Source organism: Rissa tridactyla, unplaced genomic scaffold (genome assembly GCF_028500815.1).
Source record: "Rissa tridactyla isolate bRisTri1 unplaced genomic scaffold, bRisTri1.patW.cur.20221130 scaffold_573, whole genome shotgun sequence".
Classification (NCBI taxonomy): Eukaryota; Metazoa; Chordata; class Aves; order Charadriiformes; family Laridae; genus Rissa; species Rissa tridactyla.
In genome coordinates this window covers 26853-38855 of record NW_026529783.1, presented here as the reverse complement: position 1 = coordinate 38855, position 12003 = coordinate 26853, and the positions used below count along the sequence as shown (strand labels likewise).

At 65.9% G+C, this 12003-nt stretch overlaps 1 protein-coding gene across 1 annotated transcript; it reads left to right on the top strand.

The window, feature by feature from the left end:
• The first annotated feature begins 699 nt into the window (after positions 1–699).
• Positions 700–11838, top strand: DTX1 (deltex E3 ubiquitin ligase 1). The gene is made up of 9 exons (XM_054187658.1): positions 700–958; positions 5117–5777; positions 8805–8866; positions 9015–9176; positions 9451–9512; positions 9694–9852; positions 9949–10110; positions 10204–10293; positions 11480–11838. Exons 1-9 carry the CDS (start codon positions 700–702, stop codon positions 11702–11704), a joined length of 1842 nt encoding a protein of 613 aa, XP_054043633.1. The 3' UTR covers positions 11705–11838.
• The last annotated feature ends 165 nt before the right edge of the window (positions 11839–12003 follow it).

Below are 12003 nucleotides of genomic sequence, written 5' to 3'. Positions count from 1 at the left end.
CTCTTTGTCCCCCTTGTCCCCGCTGTGACGTTGGAGGCCAGCAGCCGGCCGGGGCTGGCAGACAGCCCACGCTGCCAGGGCTGCGGGCACAGCGGCCTCGCTGCCCGCCGCCTCCACGGGGGTGATGGGGACGGACCCCCAGTGCCACCCGTGTGACGGTACCCTGGGATGACCAGCGTCGTGGCCCTGTTTTGCAGGTGACACCCCCCTCGTTTGCCACCGGTGAAGTGCTGGGCAGTGGGGACAGCCGTGGAGCCACCGAGGACAGGCTGAGTGTCAGGACACGAGGAGGAAGAGGAGGAGGAGGGGGTGTCTTGGGGACAGCACCTTGGTTGAGTGTCCCCAGCAGCCGCCAGCCACCCTTGAGCCAACGCAGCCTGGGGGGGGGCGTCCCGGTGGCTTTTTGGAGCCTGAGCCCTGCCAGCACTGCGGGGAGGAGGAAGGGCCGAGGAAGACGTGCCGGGTGATGGATGGCCCCAGCCCGGCACCGCAGCCCTGGGAGAGCGGGACCGGGCGGCTTGGGGACCTCGGGGACCTGGCTGGCAGCGCCCGCCTCTGCAGAGCCCCGCAGCGTTTGCTCTGCTGAGCTCCGGAGCCCTCAGCCGACGGGAGCCGGGAGGAGGATTCGGAGGGGCTCCGGGTGAGCCCCGTGTCCCTTTGCCGGGGCATGGCACGGGGCTGAGCCACCGTCCCCCCGGCATGGCGCGGCAGGGCTCGGGGGCCATGCTGGCCTCTGGTGGCCTGGGCTTCCCCCCCCAGAACCTGGCCCGCGTGGTGGTATGGGAGTGGCTGAACGAGCACGGGCGCTGGCGGCCCTACTCGGCCGCCGTCTGCCACCACATCGAGAACGTGCTGAAGGAGGACGCCCGCGGCAGTGTGGTGCTGGGCCAGGTCGACGTCCAGCTGGCGCCCTACGTCATCGACCTCCAGTCCATGCACCAGTTCCGGCAGGACACGGGTAAGGGGCTGGCATCGAGCCGGGAACATCCATCCACCCATCCATCCTTCCATCCATCCTTCCATCCATCCATCCCTCCATCCCTCCATCTCTCCACCCCTCCATCCTTCCATCCCTGCATGCCTCCATCTCTCCGCCCATCCATCCCTCCCTCCCTCCGTCCATCCATCCATCCATCCATCCATCCATCCATCCATCCATCCATCCATCCTTCCATCTACCCCAGTGTGTATCTGTTTATCTGCCTGTTTTTCCATTTATCCAACTGTCCAGCTGTCCATTCATCCATGCATCTCTCTTACTGGATATCTGTTTGTCTGTCATTCCATCCTTCCTTCCTTCCTTCCTTCCATCCATCCATCCATCCATCCATCCATCCACCCATCCATCTTTCTTTTTATCCACTCATCCATCCTTCCTTCCTTCCTTCCTTCCTTCCTTCCTTCCTTCCTTCCTTCCTTCCTTCCTTCCATCCATCCATCCATCCCTCCATCCCTCCATCCATCCATCCATCCTTCTTTTTATCCACTCATCCATCCATCCATCCATCCATCCATCCATCCATCCATCCATCCATCCTTCTTTTTGTCCACTCATCCATCCATCCATCCATCCATCCATCCATCCATCCATCCATCCTTCTTTTTATCCGCTCATCCATCCATCCATCCATCCATTCATCTATCCATCCATCCATCCATCCATCCATCCATCCATCCATCCATCCATCTATCCATCCTTCTTTTTATCCAGTCATCTATCCTTCCTTCCTTCCTTCCTTCCTTCCTTCCTTCCTTCCTTCCTTCCTTCCTTCCTTCCTTCCTTCCATCCATCCATCCATCCATCCATCCATCCATCCTTCTTTTTATCCACTCATCCTTCCTTCCTCCCATCCATCCACCCCAGTGTGTATCTATTTGTCTGCCCATTTTTCCATTCATCCGTCTGTCCCGCTGTCCATTCATCCATGCATCTATCTCACTGCATATCTGTTTGTCTGTCATTCCATCCTTCCTTCCTTCCGTCCGTCCTTCCTTCCTTCCTTCCTTCCATCCATCCATCCATCCATCCATCCATCCATCCATCCATCCATCCTCCATCCCTCCCAGTATATCTCTACTTACTTGTCTGTCACTTCATTCCTGCATCCATCCATCCATCCACCCATCTGCCCGTCCATCTGTCCCTCCATCCCATTGCACACACTCTCCTCTCTGTCCATCTGTCCCTCCTGTTCGTCCTCTTGTCCCCTCACCCTGCTGGGTTTTGCCCCCCACCGTGGACCCATGAGGCTCCTCCCGGCCTTTCCTTTCCCCCTCCCCGCTTTCCCCCTCCACCGTGGACCCTGCCCCGGAGGGACGTGTCCCAGAGTCCCTCCATCCCCCGTGGGGCGCTGGGGTGGGTGGTGTGTCCCACTGTCCCACTGGCCGCCCATCTGCCCCACAGGACTGCTCTATCTGTGCTCTTTGACGAACTGGGGAGGCCCCAGTTTGGGCACTGGGAGCTGCGGTGGGCACTGGGCTGCTTGCAGTCCTGCAGCTGTGGCGGTCGCTGCCTGCCTGCTGACGGCGTCGTGCTGCAGCACGCATCCAGGCCACGGGTCCTCAGGGGAAATCAAAGCTGGTCCCGCGCCGGCACCGAGCCCAGACCCCATTAAATATGTCCCCGTCACGGTGTGACCCATTAAACCGGTGCGTGTCGGCTGTGCCGCTGGGGACTCGCCGGTTCGGGTTCTTTCCTGGCCATCCCTGCTTGCCGGGAAGCATGGGGCCACCAAGGGCAAGGTCTGACCCCGGGCCAGGCAGAGCAGGCAGGGGACTTGTCCCACACCAAGTGACACCCCCAGAGTCCCCCCTGACTTGCCTGGGGAAACTCAGGGGCCACCTCAGAGCAGGACCCCCCGTGGCCATGCCACCCATGCCCAGCCACCGATGCCAGCGCTCCTGGTCACCAGCGATGGCGAGTGACCCTGTGTGTGGATGTGGCTCCCGCCGCGGGCTGGGGACCCAGATGGGGACCGAGCCAGGGACCTGCCACCCTGCCTCGGCCATCAAGCATGGCTCAGACTCGGTCTCAAGCCAGTCACAGGCTTGGCAAGGGGCAACTTGGCACCTGCAGCCCTGAGTCAGCGCGGCCGTGGCCGCGCTGACTCAGGGCTGCGGGTGCCACCGGGACACCCTGGCTGTCCCCATGCCAGCTCCCACCAGCTTTGGCCAGGACCCATCCTCTGAGAGCAAGCACCTGGCATCGCATCCCAGGGCCACGGTGCCGGGTGCTCCCAAGGGAACACATGCCCACGGTGGGACCACGGCTGGGTTTGGGGGGGGGTGAACGTGTCTCCCCGGAGCAAAACGTCTCTTCCCGGCGTGTCCCCGGGTACCGCCGTCCCCGTGGCAGCAGGGCTTGGGGATAGGGATGCTGAGAGAGGGGCTTTGCTTGGCCCCAAAAGCATGCAGCAGGGTTGTCACCGCAGGGGACGCAGCCATCGGTTTGACCCCAGCCAGTAGATCATCCTCAGCATCGTCATCTCCGTGTGCCCCATCCCTGTATCCGCCTCCATCCATCATCTACCCTCGGATGTGGCCTGGGGGGCAGCCGGGTTTGGAGGCCGTCAAATATCTCCGGGATCTCGTGGTGCTCGGGGACACGAGGGTCCCCCACGCTGAGGGTGCTCCTGGTGGCATGGGGACACAGGGAAGGTGGGCAGGACGTTGGGGGCGAGGGGGGGACTTGGCCCATGCCGCGCCTGGGGAGGGAGAAACCCTCTCAAAACGGCGACGGTGCGAAACGAGGTGACCCCATTCCGAGCAGCGGGGACGCGCGTCCCCTCCTTGTGGCCCTGGGGACGCTGGCTCGGCCCTGCAGCTCCGGCACAGCTCGCGGAGGGGACAGGAGCCGGGGGCAGCTGGTGGCCCTCGGGGACCTGGAGCTGCGTGTCCCCACATGCACGGGCTGGGGCGTCCTCCCCTTGTCCCCCTCCGCTCTGCAGCAGCGGGATGCGGGGCGTGGATGTGAGCGGGCAGCGGGATGCGGGATGCAGCTGCAAGGACCAGCGGGATGCGGGACGTGGGTGTGAGCGGGATGCGGGATGCGGGCATGAGCGGGCAGCGGGAGGGGGGCCACGGAGGCAAGGAGGCAGGCGCGGATGTGAACACAAGCGGGATGCAGGGCACGGATGTGAGCGGGATGCGGATGGGAGCGGGTGGTGGGATGCGGACGGGAGCTGGCAGCGGGATTGGGGCCGGGGGTCGGGGCGGGCAGCGGGGGGAGCGGTTCCCCGCGGGGTGAGCAGCCCCCCTACCGCCCTCCCGCAGGGCCGCCGGTGGAGCCGCCTCAGCACGAGCCGGCAGCTGGGCCCAGGCTCCGCCGCCTGCCACGGCCGATGATTAATGACCGTTATTAGCGTCGTTAATCGGGCTGGGCAAACGGTGCTGGCGAGGGGATCAAAAGGCCGGGGGCACCGCCAGGGCCACAGCGCGAGGAGGGGGCTGTGATGCCTCCCATCGCCACGGAGCTTCGGCGGGGGGGGCTTCGGCATCCGACTGGCTGGCAAACAACCAGCGAGGGGACGGGATTTGGCTGTGCGCGGCGGACAACACTCCGGTGACTGCCAGCACTGGCCGGAGCCGCGGCAGCTGTCAGGAAACCTCTCCTGACCAGGAAATGCCCCCCCCGCCACGGGGATGGCCAGGGGACCCCGGCCGGGGAGGGGCGGACGTGGGCCTGGAGCAGAGGGATGGAAAAAGGTGCTGGGGGGGCCGAGCAGCATCGCCCTTCCCATGGCGGCCGGGGCCGTGATCGCGACTGCTGGCAGCCCGGCCGGCGGCCAAGCCGCCACCGCGAACGGAGGGCTGTTGAGCCTCAGGAGTCCCCGGGGAGACACGCCGATCGATCCATCGCACGCCGCCTCCGCTCGGTGGGAGGCGGGTGCTGCCTGTCGGGGTGCGGCGGCCGTCACCCCCCCCTCTGCACCCTGGGGTGCTCTGTGGAGGGTGAGAGCGGCTTCTGGCACCCCCAAAGTGCTTCTGCATCCCCAGCCCTGCGGGGTGCCGGGCTGGGAACCGGACACCCACACGTGTGTGTGGGCACGGGTCCCTCCGCTGGCACCCCGGGGTGCTGGAGCCCTGTGGGGGGCTCACCCCCTCCCTGTGTCCCCAGGGACCATGCGCCCCGTACGGAGAAACTTCTACGACCCGTCTTCGGCCCCGGGGAAGGGCATCGTGTGGGAGTGGGAGAACGACAACAACTCCTGGACGCCCTACGACATGGACATCTGCATCACCATCCAGAACGCCTACGAGAAGCAGCACCCCTGGCTGGACCTCTCCTCCCTGGGCTTCTGCTACCTCATCTACTTCAGCAGCATGTCCCAAATGAACCGGCAAACCCAACGCAAGCGCCGGCTCCGGCGTCGCATGGACCTGGCGTATCCCCTCACCATGGGCTCCATCCCCAAGTCGCAGTCGTGGCCGGTGGGGACAAGCACGGGGACGCCCTGCTCCTGCCCGCAGTGCCTGCTGGTCAACAGCACCCGCGCCGCCTCCAACGCCATCCTGGCTTCCCAGCGCCGCAAGCTCTACCCGGGCGCCGTCCGCCAGAGCAGCACCTTTGCCGGGGGGGCTCTATGGCCAGCGGGGACGGGGACGGCGGCGGTGGCGGGTGGCACGGCCAAGGGCGAGGGGCTGCGGGTGCCCGGAGGGGCGTTTGCCCCCAACCAGAGCGTGCCCAACGGGGCACCGCTGCCTGGGCTCAACAACCTCAACCGGCCCGGCACGCAGCGGGGGGCCGGACTTGGCGCCCGTGCCACTGTCCCCCCCGGGTAAGCTGGCTGGAGGAGGGTGGCCTGGGGTAGGGGACGGCCGCGGCGTCACCGAGGCCGTGGGGATGCCAGGCGAGGTGGGCGCAGGCAGAGCGTGGGGAGAGGGAGGGTGGAGGTGCCTCGTCCCCTGCTGTCACCTTGCACAAGCAGCCCTGGCGTCACCTCCAGCCCCAGGCACCCCTCCTTGGGGACACGATGGCAGGAGGGACAGCCCCAGCGGCTGGCTCATTCCAGGTGGTCCCCTGGATCCCTGCCCCTGCAGAGGGGCTGTGGCGATTTGTGCAGCGTGCCGTGCCATGCCGAGCCGAGCCATGCCATGCCACGCCGTGCCACGCCGTGCCATTCCGTGCCACGCTGTGCCATGATGTACCGTGCCACGCTGTGCCATACCAGCCGGAGGGGATGGAGTGCCTGGTCCCAGGGCACTTGTGTCCTCGCTGGCCAGCACGTGGTGTATGACCCTGCTTGTGGCCCGATGCCACCAGGCAGGTCTCTGGGGAGGACACAGTCATTGGGGACCACAGACACGTCCCCTGAATGGATGGCAATAACTTGCTGAGGGGATGCGGGTGGGTGAGCAGACCCCCAGTGGGATGTCCTGGTGGGTGTCCCTGTCCCGGCACCCAAACCTCCACGGCCGTACCCCTTCCCTTGGTGGGTCAACCCAGTGTCCCCTCAGGGCTCTCGGCACTGGCGGAGGGGCAGGCAGGGCACGCAGGAGCGGCCATGGCCCCACACCCAACCTGAGGAGCGGGCTGTGACGGCACGGCTAGCAGACTACCGGCTTGGGAAAGCCCCGGTTCCGCTCGCTTGGGTGGGAACCGGCCCAGATCCTGCTGCGGGATATTCGATCAGAGCCCCCCCCAGGGGCGAGTGAGCGCCCCCGGGCTGCAGGGAGCCATCCCTGGGGACAAGGGGAGAGCCTGTCCCATCCCTTCCAGCTCCCTGCCATGGGGGAGGCCGTGCCGGAGCGGGGGGCGCGGGGGGAGGCAGGTTTGCTGAGCCCTCGGCGAGTCCCGGTGCGTTTCCTTCCCCTGCTGACGTGCTGCTTTCGCTTCCGTGTGCCGGGCACTGGGCCATGCAGTCCCTGTCCCCATCACTGTCCCTGTCCCCATCACTGTCCCTGTCCCCACACCGGCACGCAGGCCCCGTCCCGCGCAGCCTCATGGACAGGTAGGAGGGGGCCAGGAAGACCCCGGGGGGGGCGGGGGGGGCTGGGTTGGGCCCTCCACCACTGCTCCAGCCGTGGCGTGGGTAAGGGCAGCTTTGGGAATAGGAAGGAAAAGGCCTTGTGTGGGGCTGAGCGCTGCCAAACTCATCACTGCGATGGCTGTGTGCATGGGGGGCTTTGGGCTCGGGGAGGACGATGACACCGCTGGCGGGGGCTACTGTCTCGGCTGCCGAGCTGGGGCAGGGGGATGTGGATGGGAGGCGGCAGTGGGATTTGGGATGTGGACGGGAGCAGGCAGCAGGGACGAGCGGTTCTCCGTGGGCTGCCGGAGTGGGGTGAGGGCAGGAGAGCACTCGGGCGCTGGGCAGGGCTGCTCTGCTGCTGTGCTTTCCTGCTCATTCTTTGTCCTGCTGTGTGCCCCGTTCCGTCTCTCCATCCATCCATCCATCCATCCATCCATCTGTCCATCCATCCACCCCTCCCTCCCTTCCTCCCTTCCTCCATCCCTCCCTCCCTCCTTCCCTCCATCCATCCATCCATCCATCCATCCATCCATCCATCCATCCCTCCCTCCCTCCATCCATCCATCCCTCCCTTCCTCCATGCCTCCCTCCACCCATCCATCCATCCATCCATCCCTCCCTTCCTCCATCCCTCCCTTCCTCCATCCCTCCCTCCCTCCTTCCCTCCTTCCCTCCATCCATCCATCCATCCATCCATCCCTCCCTCCCTCCCTCCCTCCCTTCCTCCCTCCCTCCATTCATCCCTCCCTCCCTCCCTCCATCCCTCCCTCCTTCCCTCCATCCATCCATCCATCCATCCATCCCTCCATCCATCCATGCATCTGTCCACCCATCCACCCCTCCATCTTTCCCTCCCTCCCTCTGTTCATCCACCTCTCCCTCCCTCCATCCATCCTCCCCTCCATCCCTCCATCCCTCCATCCCTCCATCCCTCCATCCATCCCTCCATCCCTCCATCCATCCCTCCCTCCATCCATCCCTCCCTCCATCCCTCCCTCCCTCCCTCCATCCATCCGTCCATCCATCCATCCATCCCTCCATCCCTCCGTCCATCCATCCATCCCTCCATCTCTCCCTCCCTCCCTCTGTTCATCCACCTCTCCGTCCCTCCATCCATCCCTCCCTCCACCCCTCCATCCACCCCTCCATCCATCCACCCCTCCGCTTGCCCAGCCCCACACCTCTCTGTCTGTCCATCTGCCCATCCCTCTCCCACCCCCTCCATCCCTCCCTCCACCCATTTCTCCATCCCTCCCTCCCTCCCTCCACCCCACCCACGGGCACAGCCGCGTCCATACCAGCACCCACCAGCACCCAGGCCCCCGCCTCCCACCCTGCCTGCGCTCCCAGCTGCACACCCAGCCTTGCACGCGTGGGTGCTCGCATGGGCGCTCGCGTGGGCACACGCAGGAGGTGCCCTGGGTCAGCGGGGGCGAGCAGGCAGGGAGGCACCGTGCCATCGCCCCGGGGGTCTTGGTGCCCTGGGGTGATGAGGGTCCCCCCATGGGAGCCGCGGCCAGGGCGATGGGTGACGTGCTGAGGTGCGGGGACAGTCCCCATGGGGGACGTGGGACATGGGACACCACCATCGGGACATCCCGATGAGGCAGCCACCCTGGGTCGAGGAGGAGATGATGTCCCCAGCACCATTGTGTCCCCAGGGCGGGACACGCGGCACCGGGTGACAGCCCCACGAGACGGGGCAGCAACCCCCCATCAGGCCAGGGGACGTCCCATGGGGAGGACGCTGCCCTGGGGACGTGCCATGCGTGGAGGGGACAGTGCCAGCCCTGCCAGCCTGGCTGAGCCCCTTCCCCTCCCGTCTCCGCGCAGGGTGCCAGCCCTCCCGGTCAAGAACTTGAACGGCACCGGCCCCGTCCATCCCGCCCTCGCAGGTAAGCGAGGTGTCCCCATGGGGTGACATCGTGGGGCTGGGGGGCAGGAGGGGCAGGGCGCGGGGCTGGGGCCCGGCCGGGCGGTGGGAAGGATGGACGGATGTTGGGTGGCCGGAGGGACAGCACCTCTCCCCCCTTCCCGGCGCAGGGATGACGGGCATCCTGATGTGCGCCGCCGGGCTGCCCGTCTGCTTGACCCGCGCCCCCAAACCCATCCTGCACCCGCCGCCCGTCAGCAAGAGCGACATCAAACCCGTGCCCGGCGTCAACGGCATCTGCAGGAAAACCAAAAAGAAGCATCTCAAAAAGAGTAAGGAGCTGCCCGCGGCCCTGCGCGCCCTCCACCATGCCAGCCCCCTGCCGGAGGGGAAACTGAGGCACGGGCGCTGCTGCTGCCCATGGGGGTGGGACCCCCAAAGGGTTTGCCCAAAGGTTTTGGGGTGATGCCCACAGCTCCTCCGTGCCACATGCTGGCACCTCCTCCTCCTCGTGCTGTCCCCATCCTGGTGGCAGGGGTGGCAGGGCGTCGGGGGCACCGCGGGTAGGCTCTGATGGCGTTTCCCCCCCCCTTCTGCCCGTGGCAGGCAAGACCCCCGAGGACGTGGTGCGCCGCTACATCCAGAAGGTGAAGAACCCCCCGGATGAGGTGAGTGGGCATCCCCGGGCACCGCCGCTCGGCCCATGGGCTCACCCCGCGGCCGCTGGAGGTTTGGGGGACCCGGGCGCGGGGAGAGGCGCGGGCAGGGGACCGGGTGGTGGGCAGAGAGGCGGGGGTGAGTTCCCCATGCCCCCCGGGCGCTGATGCCCCACCGACCTGCTCCCGGCAGGATTGCACCATCTGCATGGAACGGTTGGTCACCTCCTCCGGCTACGAGGGCGTCCTCAGCCACAGGGGCATCAAGCCGGAGCTGGTGGGCAAGCTGGGCAAGTGCGGGCACATGTACCACCTCCTCTGCCTCCTGGCCATGTACAACAACGGCAACAAGGTGAGCTGGGACCCCCCCCCGCCCCGGGCGGGGGCGGTGGGGGTGGGTGCCGCGGGGTGGGTGCCGTCCCTGATGCCCATCCGGGTGCCCGCGCAGGACGGCAGCCTGCAGTGCCCCACCTGCAAGGCCATCTATGGGGAGAAGACGGGCACGCAGCCCCCCGGGAAGATGGAGTTTCACCTCATCCCCCACTCCCTCCCGGGCTACACCGACTCCAAAACCATCCGGATCGTCTACGACATCCCCACCGGCATCCAGGTGAGGAACCCGTGCCCGCCGCCCCCGGGGCCCCAGCTGGGCCGGGTGCCCCCACCCTGTGCCACCCACTCACCCTGTTGCCCTCCCGCCCAGGGCCCGGAGCATCCCAATCCCGGGAAGAAGTTCACGGCACGCGGCTTCCCACGGCACTGCTACCTGCCCGACAATGAGAAGGGCAGGAAGGTGAGCGTTCCCGACGGCACTGGGGTGGGATGGGGTGGGATGGGATGGGAGAGAATGGGATGGGATGGGATGGAAAAGGAAAGGGAGTGGGATGAGATGTGAAAGGGAAGAGAATGGGATGGGGATGGGATGGGATGGGAAGGGAATCGGAAGGGAATGGGATGGGGATGGGATGCAGTTGGGGATGGGGATCGGAAGGGAATGGGATGGGGATGGGGTGGGAAGGGAAGAGATAGGATGGAAAAGGGAGGGGAATGAGATGGAATGGGAAGGGAAGGGGATGGGATGGGGATGGGAAGGGATGAGAATGGGGTGGGAAGGGAATAGGATGGGGATGGGATGGGAAGGGAAGAGATGGGATGGGAGGAGAATGGGATGGGGATGGGATGGTTAGGGAAGAGACGGGATGGAAAAAGGAAGGGGATGGGATGGGGTGGGATGGGAAGGGGATGGGATATGGATGGGATGTGGATGGGATGGGAAGGGATGGGATGGGGATGGGAAGGGATGGGATGGGAAGGGAATGGGAAGGGAATGGTGTGGGGATGGGATGGGGATCAGAAGGGAATGGGATGGGGATGGGGTGGGAAGGGATGGGATGGGGATGGGGATGGGGATGGGGATGGTGATGGGGATGGGGATGGGGATGGGATAGGGATAGGGATGGGATGGGATGGGATGGGATGGGAAGGGAAGAGATGGGATGGGAAGAGAATGGGATGGGGATCGGATGGTAAGGGAAGAGACGGGATGGAAAAAGGAAGGGGATGGGATGGGAAGGGATGGGATGGGATGGGATGGGATGGGATGTAAAAGGGAAGAAAATGGGAAGTAAAAGGGAAGAGGATGGGATGGGGATGAAGTGGGAAGGGATGGGATGGAAAAGGGAAGAGAATGGGATGGGGATGGGATGAGATGGGATGGGAAAAGAAGAGAAAGGAATGAGATGGGATAGGATGAGAAGATATGGAAAAGGATGGGATAGAAGGGGATGTGACGGGGAGGATGCAGCAGTGCGGGAGTGCGGCTGGGATGTGCCACAGGGAAGGGTGGCACCATGCGGGCCACCGTGCTGGGGCCAAACCCTGCACCCTGCGGTGCTGGGGCCATGCCGTGCCGTGCCGGGCGCGGGAGCGGGGCTGGGGGTGCCGGGTGGGCGAGCGATGGCCGTGCCCGCCCGCCGCAGGTGCTGAAGCTGCTGATCGTGGCCTGGGACCGACGGCTCATCTTCACCATCGGCACCTCCAACACCACGGGGGAGTCGGACACGGTGGTGTGGAACGAGATCCACCACAAGACCGAGTTCGGCTCCAACCTGACGGGCCACGGCTACCCCGACCCCAACTACCTGGACAACGTCCTGGCCGAGCTGCTGGCCCAGGGCGTCTCCGAGGCCACCCTGAAGGACTGAGGCAAGGGTGAGGGGCTCCCCACCGTCCCCTCGCCCCCGCGTCCCTGCCCGTGCCACCGCCGCCCGCGCCGCTTCGCTGCCGACGCCGCAGCCCTGCCGGGTGGCCTCCGTTCCCCCTCTCCCTGGGCCACCCGGTGCCACCCGTCACGCGTCCCCCCGTCACCACCCCCCCCACCCCGTGTCCCAGTTCGCCCCGGTCCCGTGGCGATAGCATCGTGGGCTGGTGCTTTTCTTTTTCTACCCGTGGCCTCTTCGCGCGTCAGCCGCCCGTGCCACCCGTGCCGCCCGTGCCACCTGCC